The sequence below is a fragment of the Gavia stellata genome, chromosome 8, assembly GCF_030936135.1.
Source record: "Gavia stellata isolate bGavSte3 chromosome 8, bGavSte3.hap2, whole genome shotgun sequence".
Classification (NCBI taxonomy): Eukaryota; Metazoa; Chordata; class Aves; order Gaviiformes; family Gaviidae; genus Gavia; species Gavia stellata.
In genome coordinates this window covers 33176992-33198291 of record NC_082601.1, presented here as the reverse complement: position 1 = coordinate 33198291, position 21300 = coordinate 33176992, and the positions used below count along the sequence as shown (strand labels likewise).

The 21300-nt window shown below is 35.1% G+C and overlaps 1 protein-coding gene across 1 annotated transcript in view; it reads right to left on the bottom strand.

Annotated features, from left to right (window-relative positions):
* The window catches only part of DNAH7 (dynein axonemal heavy chain 7), a 118545-nt gene that overhangs the window by 43357 nt on the left and 53888 nt on the right, over positions 1 to 21300 (bottom strand). The window contains 12 exon segments of the mRNA XM_059820665.1: positions 744 to 1074; positions 2111 to 2340; positions 3196 to 4068; positions 5294 to 5513; positions 6384 to 6510; positions 9001 to 9169; positions 12331 to 12486; positions 16442 to 16639; positions 18058 to 18282; positions 18940 to 19071; positions 19387 to 19563; positions 20408 to 20590. Coding sequence (XP_059676648.1) covers positions 744 to 1074; positions 2111 to 2340; positions 3196 to 4068; positions 5294 to 5513; positions 6384 to 6510; positions 9001 to 9169; positions 12331 to 12486; positions 16442 to 16639; positions 18058 to 18282; positions 18940 to 19071; positions 19387 to 19563; positions 20408 to 20590 — 3021 coding nt within the window.

Below are 21300 nucleotides of genomic sequence, written 5' to 3'. Positions count from 1 at the left end.
TACACTAAGCATTGACAGCAGCTGAAATATTACTTCATTAGCCTTCCAAGCCTTGTTCTTGTCTTGTTATTCACAAGTATAATGCAATTGCCTTGAAGTGACTAAGTAGCCATCTACTATTTTCACAAAGCATGCCAATGATCTGACGATGCCAGAATCTAAAACTTTTGATATGAAGGAATAGCTGTCGATAAAAACCCATCTGCTTTCTATCTAAGAAGGTTTCCTTGAAAGTTTTTTAAAATCTTGTTTTCAGCAACAATAGCTGGAGCACATAGTTCATCCTCACTCTTACAATCTGGGAGACTTCCTTTCATCCTGCCATGAACAAATCATTATCCACGCAAAGAAAACCTGAATATCCACAGAACCAAAGGTGGTTGCCTCCACTGTCATACTCTTACAGAGTGGTCCCTTAACACGGGGAGACAGAATTTCAACCTCAATTTCTAGACTCTGAAAGACCGGATATAAAAAGATTAGACAAAATATTTTTGTAACTATGAATTTTGAAATGTCTGGAATCTATTTGATCATGTAGTCCATAAAAATTCAGCATTACAGCTTTTTCACTAGAAAATAAAGACAGAGTAACATTTTGCTTTTTAAAATGGAAAGATTTCAAGAAGTTTCTAAATTATAAAACTGCATAAGTATAATGTAAAATCTGAAAAGGCAGATATTCCATGCTTTTGTACATCTGAATACCTCTCCAGTGTGTAAACATGCATTGTTAGCCATACCTGTGCCGTGAGAGTGTCGAGGGCAGCCAGAGCACTTTCTAAACAAGGCATGGCTTGTGCTAAGTCAGCATCACATTCATCTTTGATGGCTTTTGCAGCCATAGCCTGCTCATTTGCCACTGCTTCATCAGCTTTCACACATTTCTCAGTTTTAGCTACTTCCAAAGATTCTTTTTGAATGATGACCATCATCTCATCAACCTGCTTGCTAGCTTCCCGTAACTGAGGTTGCAGAGCCTCCAGCTCAGACTGCATCAAGGCTACTTGAGATGCAGCAGAGTTCAGTTTCTCCAAGCCAACTTCGTATCTTCTTTTCATTTTCATCACCTTACTGAAAATAAATAGTACTTTATTATAAAGGTATTTTATCAGTAGTTGATCACTTCATTCACTGGGATCCATTCCCCAAATTTCTCACTACTCTGAATAATCAAATGCTCTGCCAATCTTGTTTTATTTGCTCAACAAACAGTAAACATAGCTGGGATTACTTGAGCCATAGTCTTGAACTATTCTATCATGTATACTCAGAGACTGGGATATAGATAAATACATGAACAATCACTTATTTACCTGTAAGTGATAAGCTTCTGCCTCTTTGTTGGCAGGAGCTACAAAATCAAGATGGCACAGTAATAACAGACAAGAAAAGGAGAGGGAGGAGATGGGGATACACTCAGGAAGGTTATTAGTTGAGGTGAGGTTGAAATAGGATTAATATAATTGGGAAAATCATTTTAGCAGCAGAACATGAATGGCTCTGAGGACGGCCAACAGAGTCAGAATCAAGAAATTCCAAAGGCACTGGATCACTACATTCAAAACTGTATTCCTTTATTCCTGGAATTTCTTGCTCCATGCAGTGTTTCACACAGCCTGTTGATCAAATTAAGCACTTGTCTTAATTGTTATGGTAGTGTCTCATCAATGAGAAGGAGAGGAAAGAAAAAGGAACTTTCCCCCACCAGCCATGACAATAGAACAGATGTGCACATGCATACAGTGGTCCCTTCTGCACAGGCACAGCACAGCTGCACCCTGCTAGCAAGCCAATGGCACCTAGCAACTTGGAAGCTGGCTGCATTAATTACTCTGGTAGCATAATATGCATAATCAACATACAGCAACATCACCAGGGTTGTTAGAAGTGATCTAATGCAAGTATATTTTGAGAGCATCAAGTCAGACCTCTTGTCCAATAAGGAAGCATGTGTCCTAGGAGTACATTTTATCAGGCTACCATTCTGTCAGTTTAAATTAACTAAAACCAATTCACTTGTTTTGTTCAGGTTAGCTATAAGAGATAGAAAGTAATATTTTTGGTGAACTTCGGTTCCTCTAGAAAAGGTCACATTGTAAATCCTTACGTGCGTTTCTTTTCGAGGAGACTTTTAAAAGTGGAGATCAATTCCAAGTATGAAGTAGGTGTAACATAGTTGCGTCTTTGAAGCTCTGCATGGTATAAGTCAGATAAAGCAATAGCAGACATATGAAAGCTTTTACACATATCAATACACCCACTTCGAGTTTCTTCTGACATTTTGACATCTTCCAAGAAGCGAGAGGCAACAGCTTCTAATGCATCCTCAGGCCACGTCTAAAACAAATGAATAAATACCTTTCTCTTATTCAGTACTTCACATTCATAAATCTCAAAACATTTTTCAAAAAGTATCTTTGCCCCATTTCATTGATAAAGTTACTGAGGCACAGAGAAATGACTTCATGATGAAAAGATCATCAAATAAGACAATAACAGAACTGGAAAGAACTGAACTACTTAGGGATTCAGTTCAAGCCCACTGTCTTATTTCATCCAGTAGAAATACTGCTACTGAAAGGGAAATTTTGCATTTTCAGTATGTCCATATGTGTGTGTAACTGTCTGTGCTCTTCATCTTCAAAATAACCTTTAAAAGATAGAGTACTACATTTTAAAACTTGATGAAATTTAAGTTCCTCAGATTCTTTATATGATTAAATTCTACATCTTAAATATTCTAAGGTCTTTTGCACATAACAGTCAGATAGAATATAGCTTTATTGCAGAGTAGTGGGGAAAAATCCGGTGTTCTGCATCAAAAGAGGTCTGTATTTTTGACAGGTATTTAAGTTTCAAACTTTTTTGGCACCCTAGATTCAGGTAGTTCTGGTAATAGAAGAAAACACTACATATTTAAATCTGTAATGTCTACAGTACTATGTTCATTTAGTTATACTCTTATACCACAATCAGATATTTATTTTCTTGATGAAAAGCCTATACTGGCTTTTATTACAGTCAGAACAGTTCTAATGGTGTAAACAATTTAAAACATGACACTAAGAAAAATCAAGATATTTTTCACTGCTAGCTCGACCAAAGAGAATTACTGGCTACAAAAAGGGCTGAAGTCATATTTCTATTGCATTTCCATTAGAATAACAAGCCCAACAAAAGTTTTGGTTTTACCTGAAACCAGTCTAGAGTGCAGCAGTTGACAAGAGCTGGAAATTTACGAAGGCGATTACGGAAAGCATCTCCAATGGGACTCATTGACAGTACTATATGAAGCTGATCTCGACAGCGATCAACAAACATGTTAAAAAGAGCTATAGGACTGCCATCTGTCTGTTTTGTCCTGTCCCGTTGGCGATCTACTTGACGCATTTGTTCACAAAGTTCTTGTTTCTCATCTACTGCAAAGAGGTTTGGCACTTCACCTGCATTTAGTAAGTTGTTAATGTCTTCTAAGAATGACTCCTTTTTAATCTGTGTATCTGTGAACAAGAAAACTCCCTGCATTTCCCCTTCAGTAGATTTTCTTAGTATGACTTTTAAGTCTTTATGCCACTCATTGATACCATAACTTTTAGTTATTTCAACCTGAAAGAGGTTGTATTCAGCCATATGGGCTGCTAATCGAGTAAGAGATTGTCGACCACTACCTCCAACACCAACAAGGAGGGCATGGCTGCGAGGCTGTTTCAGAATACGTGAAATTCTACAAATATGTTCTATAGCAAATTGGAACAAGACAAGCTGCATTGGCTTTTTGCTCATGTTATTAAACTCTTCAAGGTGACTCTCTACAACTAATCTCAATTGATCCACATCACTAATCTCCCTGTATTTAGTGTCCTCTCTTTTTGGGTCATGAAAATCACAAAACATTAAGCTACGTAAGTCATCATCTTCCACTCTGCCATCATTGTTGAAGTCCAAATTCTGAAAAAGTTCATGAAAGTCTTCATGTAAGTCATTTTTCACTACTTCTTTGATAAATCCAACAAGCCAAACACGGTCAGGATTATCCACCAAGCGATCATAATACACTCTAAGAACCTGTATAATAAAAATGTAATTGTTTTAATAGTTGCTTCTGCTCTTGAATTTATACTTCTTTTAAACAAGATAAAACAAATAGAATTCTGAAAAAGGCTTCAAAATATAAACTATCTTAAACCTCACTACATAGAAAAAAAACCAAAACAGGTATTTAGAATTAATTTGAACAGTTGAGTACAGTAATATTACTTCTCAATTAAAGTGAAAATTCATACAGAAATACATATACACACATACACATATATATTTATAAATGTTATTACATAAATGCATAAAAGGCTGCTGCAAAGAGGAAGGGAACATGTTGGTCTTTCCACTACCATCTAGATAGGACAAGTTATGGGTTTGTATTTCAAGAAAGAAGACTGCATCTGGATATTAGAAAATGTTTTTAATGAAAAAGAGTAAAGAACATGAATAGATTGCCTGGAAGTCTAAACATCCTTCATCCTTAGAGAATTGTAAGAATTTTTGGAAAAAAACACTTGAAAAATTACTGTTGTTCCTTTCTTTATGTGGTCCTGCTTTGGGGAAGGATGATGGACTAGATGGATCTCTTCCATGGTCACTTTATGCTGATTTGATTCTATGAACTATAGCTAAATATTTAAAAAGCAACAATTATCAATGACCTTGCTTTCTTTTAATCCAGGAAAAAAAACAAAGAGCAGGTATCACCTATATGGGTCTTTTTCCACTTGTTGTTAAAAGGGATATTTCACTTGAGCTCTTTCTGTGTGTCTATCCTATTATGACTGAAAGAGAGGAAGCATTTGCTGAAGACAGTAAGCTTAAGAATTTCTTCTAAAAGAAGACCAGAAGTTAAAAAAAAAAAAAAAAGGCAGGGACCAAACTTTAAATCACTCAAAATTTCCAGTGACCCAGAACTATTTGCTGTTCTTCTCACTGTGGACTTGGTTTTATTGGAGGAAGGAGAGAAGAAATTGAAAGGACTGTGCAGGCATTCAAAGCAGCAAACAGAGACTACATAATCACATTAAAGTGAAGGTATCAACAATCAGCTTGTCTACTAAGATATGATTCATACTTTGGAAAAGTCTGATTTCCTCTGCCCATACAGTATACAAAATCCCTTCTCATGAGTGTGATAGCAATTCACAGCTATAAGCCAATAGGAGATGGCATTACAAAAAGATTAATACACATCCACATGTCTTTCTTGTTTATAATAAATATAATTTCTTAGTATTAGGTGATTTACCTCATGAACCCAGAGACGTTTTATCATTCCTGCAGATTCTGTTGTTTCAGGCCTTGACAGACAAACACCTTGAATAACACGTGAAAAGTCACGGAGATTGAACAAATAGTGAGATTTGGCTGGGGTAGGAAGCAGGTTCTTCATAGCTTCTTTATACATATGCATGGTTCCATTAATAATTTGTGGAGTCAGTTCTACATACTGTGATGGAAAGCTGTAACTGACAAGTTATAAAAGGTGGTAAGAACAGAATGATTCTCATAATTCCATCATACTAGCATGTGAATTAATAAATAATATTGTATATGTACACTGATTTACTTACAAGTTTGTGCCAATTTTTAAGTTCTGTGATTATACTTCCTCACAGGCAGTTTTACAAATCTTAGTTCACTCACTGGATTAACAGATTAACTCCTCAAATCAAATCTAGTAACCATGGAACACGCTGACAAATTTGGCTATGTTACACAGCTAACTATACCCTTTCCCCCCTCATTTTTATGACTAACAGCAGCAACAGGGATGTCAGATCAACTAGCCCTTGCTGTCTTCTGGGACCTCTCTCCCTCAAAGGGTCCGAAGCTGTCAAATCACAAACTCAGTCTGGAAACAGATGAGCATCTTTGGGGGCTTAGCTGTCAGAATGGATAGACAATGGAAGTGGAAGTCCATTCCTAACAATGGAATTTAAAGTTATGCAGTGGTGAAAGGCCAAAGAAAGAGACAGCCTTCTCAAACCACAGGAAATTTAAGAGCAGTTTCCAGTTCTATTATTTGAATAATGACTAACCAAATTCTATTCTTATTTATTACACATCAGAGAATACTGTATTACAGAAATATCTCAACTAACTGAATGAGCCTCAGCTAATCTAAACCTCTGTTAGAGACTTCAGAACAAGAACTTTACCATTGGAGTATTTTAAGATGAGCTCTACTTCTGTGGAGTAATGAATAACTCCAAAGGCACAGGATATAAAATATTATAATTTCTTTTCAAGAGCAGTGTCCTACAAACATATCTTGGAGACTTCCTAGTACCATAATTTAAACTTTGACTTTGATTTTTCCCAATAGAGGTACTTACCATACTGTTAGATGCCAGTCTAAGATTCTAGAAAAAATTGTGTACATGGATTCATCATCAAACTCATTAATAGTAACTGTATTGAAGTGTCGCAAGAATCGTGGTGTTACTGGGTTTCGACCACCGCCTAAATATTAGAAAGCATTAATACTACAACAGAAAAATTTAAAATAAAACAGTAAAAGCCTAGCAATTTTTTTTTAATATTCATCTTTGATTCAGCTAGCAGGCTCACATGGAAAAGTACCACACCTTGTGATAAACCTAATGAAAGCAACATGCAGTTCAGTGTCAATCTGTTCTGTAACCAACAGTCTGTAAAATACAGATTGAAATCACCAAGTTATAGATGGATAGATTTGACACTATTTTACCTATGCTTCTGTTATAAAAGAAAACTTTTATTACAAACTCCGAACCCATGTTCTTGATTTTCAAAGCATCCCAATGAAAGAAGCCTCTACAAGTAGTGCTGTATACTTTATTCAATCTAGATTTTATCCCAGTGCTAGAGTTAGTAGTTTTTATGACTAGATTGTGATTTGGACAATGAAGCTATGTATGGAAATAAGGGGACGTAAACCAGACTTTTTTGGATACTTGCTCCTTCTGTTTGGAATTAAGGGTTAAACTGCTGCACAGCGTGTTCAATCTTCTTATAGCAGCAAATCAGAACAAAGTAGCTGAAAAGTGAGCAATCTACCATCCCTAGCATCAGAAGCATAAAGGGCAACTAAATTAGCATGGTAAAGTCTTTTAAAACACGTGACTTTGTAGCTCAGGCATGACCCTGCGCTAATGAAACTAAAAGACTCCTGGCCTAAAGCTGTCTCACATTCAGCCACCCAAGACTACAAGCAGAACTAGAGATTGTCTATATTTAACTGTGCATGCATTACTAGTATCTGCTGAGGAATCTCAGTGTTTTATGCTAAATAGGCCAGTTATTCATCCTACTTCCTTCTACCCCGACTAAGGTCATATCTCAGACACAGCAGTTTACAATGCTTCTTGAAGTTTACTTGTGCACTGATGGCTAAATTACACAAGCTATTGGGACATAAATATGAATTTTATCCAAAAGACAATCCTTTCCTAATATAAATTTTAAACATGACTTTAATAAAATAGCTTTAAATGTTCTTTAAATAGCTTTGTATTTGCTTCAATAGCACTATATACACATACAGATTTCAGATTTTCATTTATTTATTTATGCAAAAAAAAAACCACAGGCTGGAAAGTAGAATATAATTTTGTGACTTCTGGAAGTAGCTCTCTGTACAAAGCTACTAAAATAAATTCTTCAGCCTGAAGCCAAGTTGTGATATTTGACACAAATAGGACTGTAACCTGTACATTTGATCAATCCATTTTTCACCATTCAACCAGAAAAGCACTGGAACAAAATTGGCTACAAAATTCTCCTGGGAAAGGAAAATTTAACCCAATTTCAGAGCAGTTAAAAGTCACTTCTACACCCTGGAACACGAACGTAGCATGAAGGGATGCTTTACAGAAAAAGCTCCTCCGAGATTTGACTATTTCTGATGTAAAACAACCAAACAAACAAACAAAAAAACCAACCAAAAAAAGACCTGTGCAATTAAGTCATGCCAGAACATAGTACAAGTCACAACTTCACCTAAGCTTTAGGAAAAATGAAGATGTAAAATCTTAAAATTCTTTCACAGTTTCCTTCTCCGCAGTTATTCCACAGACTCATACTTAGATCGAGTGATTTGAACTGTGGATGAGACCACATAGATGAAACAGCAGTGAACCCCTATCCCAAGGGCATGCATCTCTGTCCCAAACACAAAAGTAGCATCAGTGGAGAAGGTTCACTGGCGCGTTTGAGTGTGTAAGCAACTCTACAAAAGAAAGAAGGGAAGTCCAGGGAGGCTGAAGCAGAAAAGAGAAGGAAAGCACCAATCATAGCCTGATTGAACACTGTAAATGTGTTCAGCTATGACAAACTTTTTAGGTGGTATGTTAGAGACAGGGCTGTGAACAATTCTGTGAGAAGAAATTCTGTTACATGATTCCCGCTGCAGTGAAGGAAATAGATTGTATAGATTCTTTAAAAGCAAACACAACAGCAAAGAAACATTAATTCCTCATTTTAACTGATAAAATAACGCCAGAGTCTATTTTTTTAACTAAATAGCTCATATAGTCAATGTGAATGCAGGTTATCAGAAATATAATGACCTCTTTATATCATATGCTTTACTTCTTTTTTTTGGCCAAATAAAGTAAGGTTTATCTGCTTAAGAATTAGCTTAGTGCTATTTAGAAAAGTTTTGAAGAATAATAAAATTGACTGAAGGCCAATGGAGGGTCTCATTAGACCAAAGGGATTTCATAAATACTTTGTAGATATATTCTTGTCTTTTTGAAAAGCAGTATTTCTTCCTGGCAGGTTTGTGTAGTCTCTGCTGCTGCTCAACTCAACCACTATACTATGACTGCTGTTCATGTTTCCTGCAAGGAAAAGGTTCCTTGAGTCCTATCCCTAGCCATAAAGACCCAAATTGTAAAACTATGCATCATTAAGCATTCAGACTTTGGAAACCATAAAACCAGGGAAAAGCATATAAGACACATCTCTTACCTGGTGGTCCCATTGCACATACAATCTGAACATCTACAAGTTTAATCATTGAGCAGTCTTTAAGATCATACCAATTCCAGTGATCTAACCACTGCCGTAGTAATTCAACAGGTGGTTGAGCACCATAGACCTCTCGTGCTGGCATATTAACATCATCTACAAATACAACCTGAAAAGAAAAACATAAAGGATTTTGCATTTATTTATTTTACTGAATATACGCCACCATTTCACTTGATTCTGGAAACACTGCGCATCAATTCACTCTCATTAAAATTAGTGGGAGTAATACACATAAATAGATGTTTTCGAAAAGTGGCCCTAAGCTCTTAATGGAGTTGCTGCTGAGTTAAAAATCAAACTTAAGAAGTAACTGTGCCAACTCTAAAGCCATTACAAAACATACCAACGGAGGAGAGAAAAAACTGTGCTTCTCTTCTTATTTCTGAGTGTATTTAATGAAAGATGGTAAACTAATACTTGCTATTTAAACCTTACTGTGCTACTTACACGGTTTTTCTTGGAAAAAAAGATGGAGTCAAGAAGACCCACAAAAATCTCAAACTTCAGTCAGACTGTGGTTTTGGTTTTACATCTATTAAACATTACAACTTTCTTGGTCCTGCTGTTCCTAAAGTATAGGCCACTGCTGATGAGGAAACTTCTTCACACAACTAACCTGATGCAAGTTCTAGAAACACATTTATGCATTTTATCTGCCTTTTCTTCTAATTTTCTAACTGATACAAAGTAAAAATTTGGTCAAAAAAAAGACAGGTTAAATCATGGTCCTTGTATCTTATTTAGCACTGCAGTTTGGGCAACATACTGAAATGGTTTGAAGTGTTTTTGACTAATACAGATCAAGATAAAATTTATCCCTTCAAAGTAGCTTTACATTTTTTAAGACTGGCTAAAATACATCTTAAAAAAATAGCTTGGAGGGGGAGGCAGGGGAGGACCTTAAAACACTAACTTTAAATGGTTCTTCCTTAAGTAATTTCTAACATTAACACATTTTGTTCTTGATAACAAGCATTTATTAAATAATAGCTAGGAAATACTGAAAATAAGAAAAAATCAAGGCTGCAAATACAAAAAGTCTATAGGCACCGTAAAAGTACCAGTATTAAATCATACACATCTATCACTGCATTTTAAACATAATAATTTTTAAATTTTCCTTAAAAGCTAAATTTTTCCTTAATCTGGGTTGAAAAAAAAAAAGATAATGGAAACTCCTTAGATATCATTTTTCAGTCTCATTGCAAAACGATTTGATCACTGCAGGAAAAAAAAACAAAAAAGAAGTCTACTCTAATATCCTTCTCAAGCTTCTGAGTACTCAGAGTTCCATTGATCTTGAAGGGTTTGGCAGGCATCAGTGATAACAACATAAAGGATTCAAATCTCCTTTAATGCTTCCAAAACAAGTGAACTATCCAGGTTGAAAGGAACTTTGGAGTTCATCTAGTCCCATCTCATGCTCAAAGCTGATTTCATACCAGCTTCCTCACGACTTTATCTAAGTCAGGTCTTGAAAACCTTCACAGACAGAGATGCCATAGCCTCTCTGGGTTGGGTTCCTCTGCTTACTTACCCTCATAGCAAATTGCTTTTTCCTTATACCAGTCAGAACCTCCTTTGTTTCTATTTACAACCATTTGCTTTCTTTCTCCTGTTGTGCGCCCCGATGAAGAACATGGCTTCATCTTCTTAACTTTTCATAGGTACTGGGAAGCTGCTTTTGATCCTTCCAAAGCCTTTTATTCTCTGGGTTGAACAAGCTGAGTTCCCTCTGTTTATCCTCACAGGGCTTGTGCTCCAGTCCCCTGGCGATATTGGTGGCCCTCTGCTCAATCTCACAGATTCACAAAATTGTTTATGTTAGAAGACACCTCTTGAGATTCATCTAGTCCAACCCTCCTACCTAAGCAAGGTCAGCTACAGCAGGCTGACCAAGACCATGTTCAGTCAGGTTTTGATTATCTCCATGGATGGAGACTCTATGTCTGTGGGCAACTTGTTCCATTGTTTGACCAACTTCACAATAAAAAAGTGTTTTCCTGTGTTCAAATGGAATCTCATGTGTTTCAATTTGTGCCCACTGCCTCTCGACCTATCAGTAGGCACAACAGAGAACAGTCTGCTCCTTTTTCTTCATCCTCTCTTATCAGGTATTTATACACATTGATAAGATCCCTGCTGAGCCACTTTATCTTCTCCAGGCTGAACAGTCCCAGCTCTCTCAGCCTCTCCTCATATGAAAGATGCTCCAGTCCCTTAATCATCTTTGTGGCCCTGCACTGGACTCACTGCAGTAAGTCCATGTCTTTCTTGTAGTGGGGAGCCCAGAACTGTCCAAAGCACTCAAGATATGGCTTCACCAGTGCTGAGTAGAAGAGAAGTATTGCCTCCAGCCCAACCATCTGGTTTATCAGCCACTCCTTCCAGTTTTGTATCATCTGCAAACTTGCTGAGTGTGCACTTTGTCCCAGCATACACATCCTTAATGAAGTGGTTAAACAGTATTGGCCCCAGTTTCAGCCCCTGGGGTACACCACTAGTGACTTAATCTGCTTGAATTATCAAAATTCTTCCTGTAGTGGAGGGTCCAAAACTTAACACAGTATTCCATTTTAATAAGCACTGAGTAAAAAGGAGTAATCACTTCCCTTGGGCTGGCAGTGTACATCCACTCCTACCTTGTATTTTCCCTTTATCCAAAGTATCAAGGAGAATACCACCTTGGTTCCTATATCCTTTTCCTTTGCCCCCAGAGGTCTGTAATCCCTTTTGATATATTCCACATCTCTCTTCCCACTTCATTGATGCCCATGTAGATGAGCAACAAGAGGTAATAATCTGAGAGCTGAACAAGCTTCTGTAATTTCTCCACAACATACGAGATCCAGGCCTTGAAACAAGTGACAAATCCCACATGATCTCACTCTGAGATTTCTAGAAAACTCTGAAACCACAATACTGTCAAGAAAAAGCTATGCTGTCAGCAACAAGCTTACCCATACAGAGCTCTTATCTCAAGGATAGTATCACAAAATATGGAGGGGGAAGTATGACAGTGCTGTTCACAGTTATTCATATATCACATTTTCTTCTGTTGATTAAAACAGGATGCATGTTACTGGGAGAAGGGAGAAAGATTAAGAGAAACATGAGGATCTAAATTAGAAGAATTAGAACTCTGACAGTTGTATTTCAAGTTGAGCATCCTTTCTTGATATCAGCTGTAATCAGTTGAGAAAATAAGGCATTTACATATTTGTTTGCATTTAAACACTTATTTACATATAGAAATGTATCAGTTACCATTCTTTTCCTAAGAGGAGGTCCAAAAATTCCTCTTCTCCTTTTGTCCAGCTTGGACATTATAATATTCTGAGTCTGAGCTGCTGTAGTTTGTGCTGAAAAGTTAATGAGCAGTGGCTTGTAGACTTCTTTATTCAAATTATTTAAAAGAAAATTCTGGAAGGATTGTGAAGAGGAGAAAGTTAAACTATATACATAGATAAACAATTTTTATAGCAAATAGCAAGCAAACAGATAGACATTTTTATACCATTTTTATTTTGTTTAAAATTATAAAGTAGTAATTTATCTATCAGAGAACTCTAATAATAATCTCTCATCAGATAAACCAATATTCTTGAATAATTCAAAACAAACTTAATTTGTCAAGAGAAATATTTCTACCTCCAATATAGACACTTTAATGTTTTCTCAAAAAAATCTAATTATCTAAATTCAGCATGTTAATATTTTGCACACAAAATACTTCATAGTACTAATTAGAGTTGATATATATTGCCTGTACTAATCCACACCCAAATTTGCAAAAGTATACACAGGCCCAAATATTTATGCCTAGTTTTGAAGAGTTTCCAGGAATATTTCCTTTGAAGGGCATAGCAAGAATATCTAAAGATAAGCTTTACCACCAAGATTCATAGTATTTTATAATGCTCACTATCTTCCAAAGTCCCTTACATTAGCTGCATTTTAACCTCTGGGGGAAATCTGGATCAAAGTCAGCATTTCAAGTAAGACTGAATGGGACTCATTTCTTACCCACATGTGAGTAAAACCACAGTGGAAAGATACCCTTCCATCCTTCCAGCAGTTGCTACAGAGCATTATTGCATATAAAGTAATGTCTCTAATGACCAGTCTAATCTCTGCCAACAGCTGTTGGGATTTTCCAGACCATACAGTCTTTTCAGCAGAAAGAATGTTTAATCTCTATCCTTAAAGAAAAAATCTGAGCTGCTGCACAAAAATATAACAATGACAACTCATGGAAACTATAGAGCAATGTGACCCAATGGCCATATTTTATTCCTTTTGATCAGTTCTGAACTCCCAAGAAATATCACATTCTTAACTATCACTCCAGAAATGAACTGAGCAGTAAAAACTAGTCATAGTCTTCATTATAAATAAATGCTTTGTTTATGCTTTATTATATTTCTGACATGAATAATCCAGGAACAATCTTGTATGAACAGATCTCCTTCCAGCCTTAATATTTATTTTCTCAATATTTATTTTCTTCAAAATTATTTCAGAAAAGTAACTTAAAAACAAAGCTAAATGAAATAATCCTTAGTCAGTAACTTCACAGTTAATTTTTATCACACAAAAGGAAGGAAAGATGACAGATTCAAGACCATGATGCCAAATTTATTTTATCTGCTTACATAACTTTCAAGTTTTGCTCCCTCTGCAAAACAATTGAGTGTACACAGGCTTCATGCTGATTGCACTGGAGCAATCAACAGAAGAAAAATTCGCTACCGAAGACATGCTCTGGAGGAAAAATGAACAAATAAAACCAACTTTGTGCTGCTCAGAGGAACGGCTTCTTCCTTCTCTGATTTACTTAGAGAATCTCATTAGCTAAAAGTGCAATAATGGCTTTGCCATATTCTCCACACTCACATAGGCCCTTTTTGCCTCAAAAGTATACTTTCCCACAGATCTAGATGGAACCCAGTGAAAAATCCCGAATTTGGAAATTTCTGTAAGTGAACCTCAACAGCATGAATATTCTATTGGCACAGTTCCATTGCCTGTCAGGCTTTAATAATCTCCCAAAAAGATTGATGGTATCAGGATTTAACCCATAGTATCTGTCAGACCTGTCTGAAGAATTAAAATTTATCTAAAATTTTTAATTTAGACCATTAGAATAATTTTCTATATTACCCATATTGTTATTTTAATAACCACATGACAAAATTAAAATGAACAAAGCATCACTTGGTTACTGAGGATGAAAAAAAGTAAATACCCTACCCCAAAATAACAATGACTCAATTATTTCAAAAAGATAATAAAGTCTGCTTTCAATTATAAAGTCTGACTTATCCCTTTAGACAGAAAAAATAATATTTGTAGACATAAAAAAACCCCAAACCATTGATCTTGATCTCTTATTCTAATACCTGAAGTTACAATGCTTTTTATAAGATTGTTATTCCCTTTGATTAGAATTTCATAAGCTCCGAGAAATATATTGCATCTGGCTGTACTATTTCATTACGTACATTTAATGTTTTTATTACTTACTATCCTGTGTTTTGATTATCATTAGGCACACTCAGAACGAAGTATATCTTGCCTCTTTCAGTATAAAAATGCATACTGGTAACTTAAAACAGCTGTCAATGATTTGTTTTCTCTTCAGTGCTCATCTTATTTATTGAACAGAATTCAAATAATATTCAGACAAAATTGATAATTTTCTAACAAGCTTTTCTATGGCACACACTAGTACAAAGATATGGAAAGGTAATGGGCAAAATATTATTCAGTTAGATATCTAACTTCAGATAACAAAAACTTGATTTTTTAAGAACAGCACTTCTGCAAATCAGAACCCATGGATTCAAATCATCCCTCCAGAAAATGAGGAACACAATAATTGCCTGTGAAAAGTTTGACTTAGGTGACTTGTCTACTGTTATAGAGGACTTCTGTCACTGACAGGGACAGAATCCATCCCCAAAGCTGCTGTTTTCCTGAATTTACTGCAAGTTTTTGAAGCTCTGCAGGTAGAGCAGAGGTTCTACATAAAATGGTCTTTTTTCTTTAAAAAAAAAAAAAGTAAATAGACTAATACCCATAGTGGTAAGACTGGAATCCTACAGGAGGGGAAAAAGTGTATGATCAAGCAATTCAAGAGTTTATCATGATGAATGCACAAGAGATGTCAAATTATTGTATAAGATAGAATTTATTAGCTTCTGAACTCTCTATTTTACTACCTTAATAGTCTTTTTAATGTATTGTGTATGTCTAATACAGAAATACTCAATATAATATTAGTCTAGATAAGATGGCTGATTTGAGATACCAATGTATAACAGAACTTCTTTAAATATTAAAGTTGTTGACATTGCTACTTCTTAGAAAATTAAAGACTCACGAGGAAACAATTAACTTTATATACTTAAAAAAACATCCTTTTTTTCCTTTCTATAGGAAGATTATATCAAGCTTAAAAATCCTAAAACTAGATCAAGTATCAGTATTTTGCCAAGATTTTGTTTCAGAAATAACAGAAATTGTGTACTGCCAAAAGCTAAAGTAAAATTAGATTATCATTATTATTTATGCTTTTTCATTTTCTCTTAAAGACAAGGATAAGACGGGTAAAGAATATTTGGCATTCTATAAAACAGGACACACAACTGTCTTGATTTAAAATTTATTTGTCTTGAAATGGGCAGCTGCTTTTCATTGTAATGACCAGATATAGCTAACTGGATATCTGAAGAAAACTGCCTGGGAAGACCTTGACTAGCCAATTCTCCTTCCCACTATAGTCTTTTTCTATAAAGAATTATTTGGTAATACTGCTATTAATTTTTTGCCTGCATATTTTTTTCAGTGACAAAATTCTTGTTCTCCCTTGTAGCATCTGACTAGAAAAGGTTATCTACTAAAGTTTTCCACAATAACAGCAGCACACATTTTTACTGCTTCTAACTCTAGGACATATGCATTTCTTTTCTTGCTGTTTTGAGCAACCCTTGACTGGATGTCTTATTAAACGGTTTAGTCTTTTGTGCATCAGTGTCTGTGTGGACTATCCGAAGTATATCTATAATCACAATGCAAAGTAAATCAACACAGGAACCAAACTGAATAGTTCTGTTTGTGTTCTGTTAGCAGCTTATTCCAGTGGATATCTGGGTGCTTCTTAAGAATTTAGTCTGGAAGTGAAGAGAATCAAAAAACCAAAACCCCAAACCCACCACCTTTTGCTATGCAACTGCATTTTTAGTTGCCCATAATTTCATTTCATAATATCCAACAATTCATGTCTCATTTTCCTTTTAAAAAAAAAAGTTATCATATTATTCCTCATCTTACCCCTTTTATAACTATGTCTAATGTCAGCATTAAAAGTACTTACAGTAATATAGGTACTTTTTCCAGTTCCTGTTGGTCCCACAAATATAGAAGGTTTTTGATGCACCGTCAACATTTCCATCAATGCCATGTATCGAACAGTATCCAGAGTTGGTACAATTATTTCATTAAACATCATATCTTGAGGTATTGGAGGAGCTGATTTGAGTGTTTCCACCCAGGGTTCCCAAATTCCTGCTCCCTATTTTAATTTATATGAAAGTCATATGTTTATAATAAATAAGAAAAAACAGCATAGAACCAATGGAAATGGAAATATCAAAGTTCTATGACTTAACAGATGGGGTTATCAAGCAATTTTTAACAGGATTAAAAAATAATTTAATAGGTTTGTTTCAGAATGCAGTGCTTTCAATTGAGAGTACTTAAAAAGAAATACAACACCTGTGCCTGAAGCAGGCAACTACTAAAAGGCAAGGATTTTATCCTACCTTTTATATCTGTACACATATTATATATACGTAATGAAAAAATACATATATTTATATATACATCATATAAAGTATATAAATATGCAATAAAATAGGAAATTACTGTATAAATTTAATCACTAAAACTAAAAAAGCATGGTCAGCCTTTTCACAGACTCTCATTCATGATAAATACTTCCAAACTATGGAATTTGAGGGCAGACTAATTTTAGTGCTGAAGCTCCACAGCAAAGCTTTCTCTTTTAGATCAGCCAAGTAGAGAAGTCTTAAAAGATGTCAAAACTCTCCATCAGTAAATTAATATAAGGAGATTGTAAAAAATTGAAACAACTCTGTGTTCCATCCTATCCCAAAAAATTTCTATCTTGAGATAAAAGTCATATGAAATTCCTAAAGATTGCTCTCTCCTTCAGTCTTTCTTAAAGGGGCATATTTCCACCTCTGAACACAAAACCCCCTTTACTGGAAGAACATGTTTTTATGGATTATAATCAGAAGACATAAAGCCTTTACTGCTGATTGAAATCTCAGCCACTTTCCTTGGCAAGACGCAAGAATCATGCATGAGCTGAAATCTAGACAAAAGTAATTCTCATTGTACTGCAACAGGACTTTGCAGGAATGACAAACAAAAAAAAAAAGGTACGTTTATTTTATCTTGGAGTCTCTGGAGCATACTAGATCCAGTGTGTGAAGTTTTTTTTCTCCACCTGGACAGATGCATCATGAATTCACATCTTAATCCCAGGAAGAAGAGCCAGAGAAGAGGAGGCATGGAAAGTAGCCTACTACAGTAATGAAAGAGCTATGGCCAAAGTATATCAAGTGCCTCCTCAAGCTATGAAAAGGGCTGAAACCCAAAATAAAATAATCTTGCAAGAAATCAAGAACAAAAAAATAACAGAAAAAAATAACTGGTTGAGATTTTCTGCAAACTTGTTCTGCCACAAGAGGTAATTATTCTGGTAGCCAAAAGACAGGCTTTGGTACTGCAAGTCCCAGCCAGAGCACTAGACCATCACTAGCTTGCAAGGATGGATGTTTGGCCTATTCAGTGATAAAAGAAGCAGGAAGCACAAACAAATTCATGATAACAATTACACACCTTGTAGCATTCATAAAAGATTACTTCAAAATTGAAGTCCACATCTTATTTTGCAATCCTTACCTTTTTGACAAACCGATAATCATAAATTGTTCCTTCTGCTGGAAATGGGACTATGAAAGCTCTTGAAGGCTGTTGATCAGTACTGCTCAACAATTTATATCGTTCTTTTGTCTCCTCACTAATTGGTCCATTAAGCATTTCTCGCATAACTTTGTCAAATTTCAGTCGATCATCTTCCTTACAGCTAGCTCCTACAGACCATATCAGTGAAAACAAAAAAATACCCTAGAGTTGGAGAAAAACAAAATGTAACTTCAGTACCTGCGTATTACAAAGTTCTTATTCATTGAAGTCAAAGAAATCTTTGCCACAAATCACAACAGAATTACACTGGACCAACTTGTTTTTATACATATAGTATGGAACCATGCTACTAGTAAAATAGAACGCCATTTATGTTAACTATCAGCATCTGATCACCTTTGTTGTGCAGCAAAACGCCTGGTCTGCTCAGTGCAGAGCCGTTATTTTGAGAAAGTTCAAGCATAGACTGCTTTTTATTCCAGAACAATTTAGATTATCTTTCTATTATTCAAAGGCTTATCTCATACAAGTGATGGCTATGTCTGTTAAGAGGGCTTTCCTTGAATTGTAATCTTCAGGTTGCATTGATCTAACTAGTAATAAACTGATATACCAGAAACTGGAGAATCATATACAATTTTGGCTGGTTACTATAACATTTATTAAATTTATATCAAGAGATCAAACACATCAGACTCAACTATGTATCAGTTACAAAGAAGGTAATAGTATTTTCCTCAATGGACATTACACACTATGTATTCTAACGACAAAATATAGGTTTTATTGCTTGTGAAGTCCTTTTCACTAAAGCCTGGTTTGGAATTCGCTATTCTGTATGTTAAACAAACTGCCTACCTCAAGCCAAGAGAAAATGTTATGGTCGTTCATAGCTTTAACTTTGGCTTCATCAGCAAATTCATCCATCATGCAGTCCATCAGATTCATTAGTGATTGAATTAAGTTTGTATCTGAAGTAGGAGAAAGTTCCTGAAAAGAAAGAAGAAATACTTTCAGTTACAGGTGTGTTTTACTCACTGAAAAAAGACTGCTAGATGGTGGGGGTTTTTTTCCTGACTGTGAAGATTAAAAAATACTGTAGGATAAAAGTGTCTAAAATACATTCAGAAGCAAGTTGAACAATACACAGAGAAACCTCACTCACAGCCTTCATCTTAACAGTTATTTTTAAAAAATCATAAATATGAATTAATATGGTCTAAATAAAACAATCTATTCCTTTGGCACTTGGAAGTGAAAATAATTCATACACTCTTAGTTTCTCAGGAAAGTTCTTTACCCTACCTTTGTGTATTTCCTAATAAACTCAAGGCAGAGCGGAACCATTCTGTCAAACAGGCCTATTATAAATTCTTTATGCATAGACCCAATTCCTGAATGCATTGTATTTAGCCAAGACATCATCAATGGTCTCCAGCCTAACATATGGGGCTCCATATAGACCATGCCACACCTTGAAACCTAAAAATGAAGAAAAAAAACAGGTGCATGTTATCTAATGCGATCATCAAAGTTTTTTTTCCTATCTACAAGAACCTAAAATAACATTCAGTGTTACGACATACAGCTTCTGCGATTATTAGAAGCTGGTATAAAGTGTACAGTGGGGTTCTGTGAGTCCTGAGACAGACAAGTTTCAAACCTTGCTTTAATTTCTTCAGCCAACAGGAGACCTAATGTCAAAGACAGATTGTCTTCTTAAATAGAATTAGTTCCCAACATTAAGGTCACAAAAGACAATAAACTGACTAACTATTAGAGTGCCTAACACTTAATTTTTAATTAAGTTTTCTATAATTTGTAAGTAAAAATTCCTTCCCAGTATGACTATGCAGATATTTTGTTCTGTTTATATTATTATCTGAACCTCTATTCATATTCAAGAGGAAATTTTTGCATTCCATGAGGTGCCATTAGAAAAAATAGGTGTGATAGATATAGACGGATGCCAGAAATGCAGTGATTGTTGGTTTTACCAGGATCTGTCTGGGAAATGAAAGATTTGCACATGAATGATTTTATTTTTCTTGTCAGGCACTTGCAAGGGCCAGACTCTGAACAGTTACAGGATCTTCTGTATATGTAATTTACATTACATATGTAAATATGTAATTTTTCACATCAAATTGTAAGATTATAAAAAATTTAAACAAGAAAACAAAGCTACAATGTTCTTTAAACATATATCAAAGTAATATCAAACTTATAATTACTATTCTCAGTTAAGTCTATTTTTTAAAAATTAGAATACATATCACAATAATGAAAGACATTTGTAATCAGTCTTTCAAAGACAGGTACTTACAGTAGCAGGAGAAGCAACTTCTAAATCCATTGGTTCAAAAATAAGGCTCATTTGCTGTGACATTTTGATGATCTCTCCACTCATAAGGCACAACTTTTTATTATCGTCAAGCACAGTATTCATATTTTCAATCCATACTGCGTCCACTGGTCCATCAAAGACCAGCCATTTCCTATCTGGAGTCTGGTTTGCAGAAAATATTTTTAATCAAATATTTGCGATTTATTTTATTACATTTACTATAAAATAAATATTTTAGATCTAAAGTTATTTTCCACAAAAAATAATTGAAAATACTTGGAGTTTCTGAAATCACAATCTATATTCACAATTTAGTTTTATAACTTTAAAGTGTATACTGCAGTTAACTATAAAAGGTTAGTATCTTTGACTGGTTTCTTTCAGTTATACTTGCAATGCAGTACATTGCTTCTGTCAAACTGCAACATATTCAAATACTTTGACTTATGACAGAGTAAGACTGTTAATACAAGAAGTTACTACTCATCAGTAATACCTGCTGCACACTTACCATGGAAGTCAATAGGACTAATTTAAGGAATATGGTAACATCTAAATGTAATATGTCTGTTTTATTACAATATAAGCAAATACTCATAAGTATTAATCATATTTCTTATAGGAAAATACAAAGCAGTTCTGCAAATATTATTGGAGATGGTGAACTTCACACTGATGAACTTCAATATACTATTTGTTTATTTAAGTTTATAGGGGCAAAGAGTCCAATACTGCAATCACTAGCAAAAAGCAAAGCGTCTGTCAGGTAGATACATGTTTTATGATACTCAGTGAAAATATTTCAAGTGACTTTAAAAGAAGGTCAGCCATAAGCCACACTCAGACAGCAGTTTCTTCCAAAATAAACATGA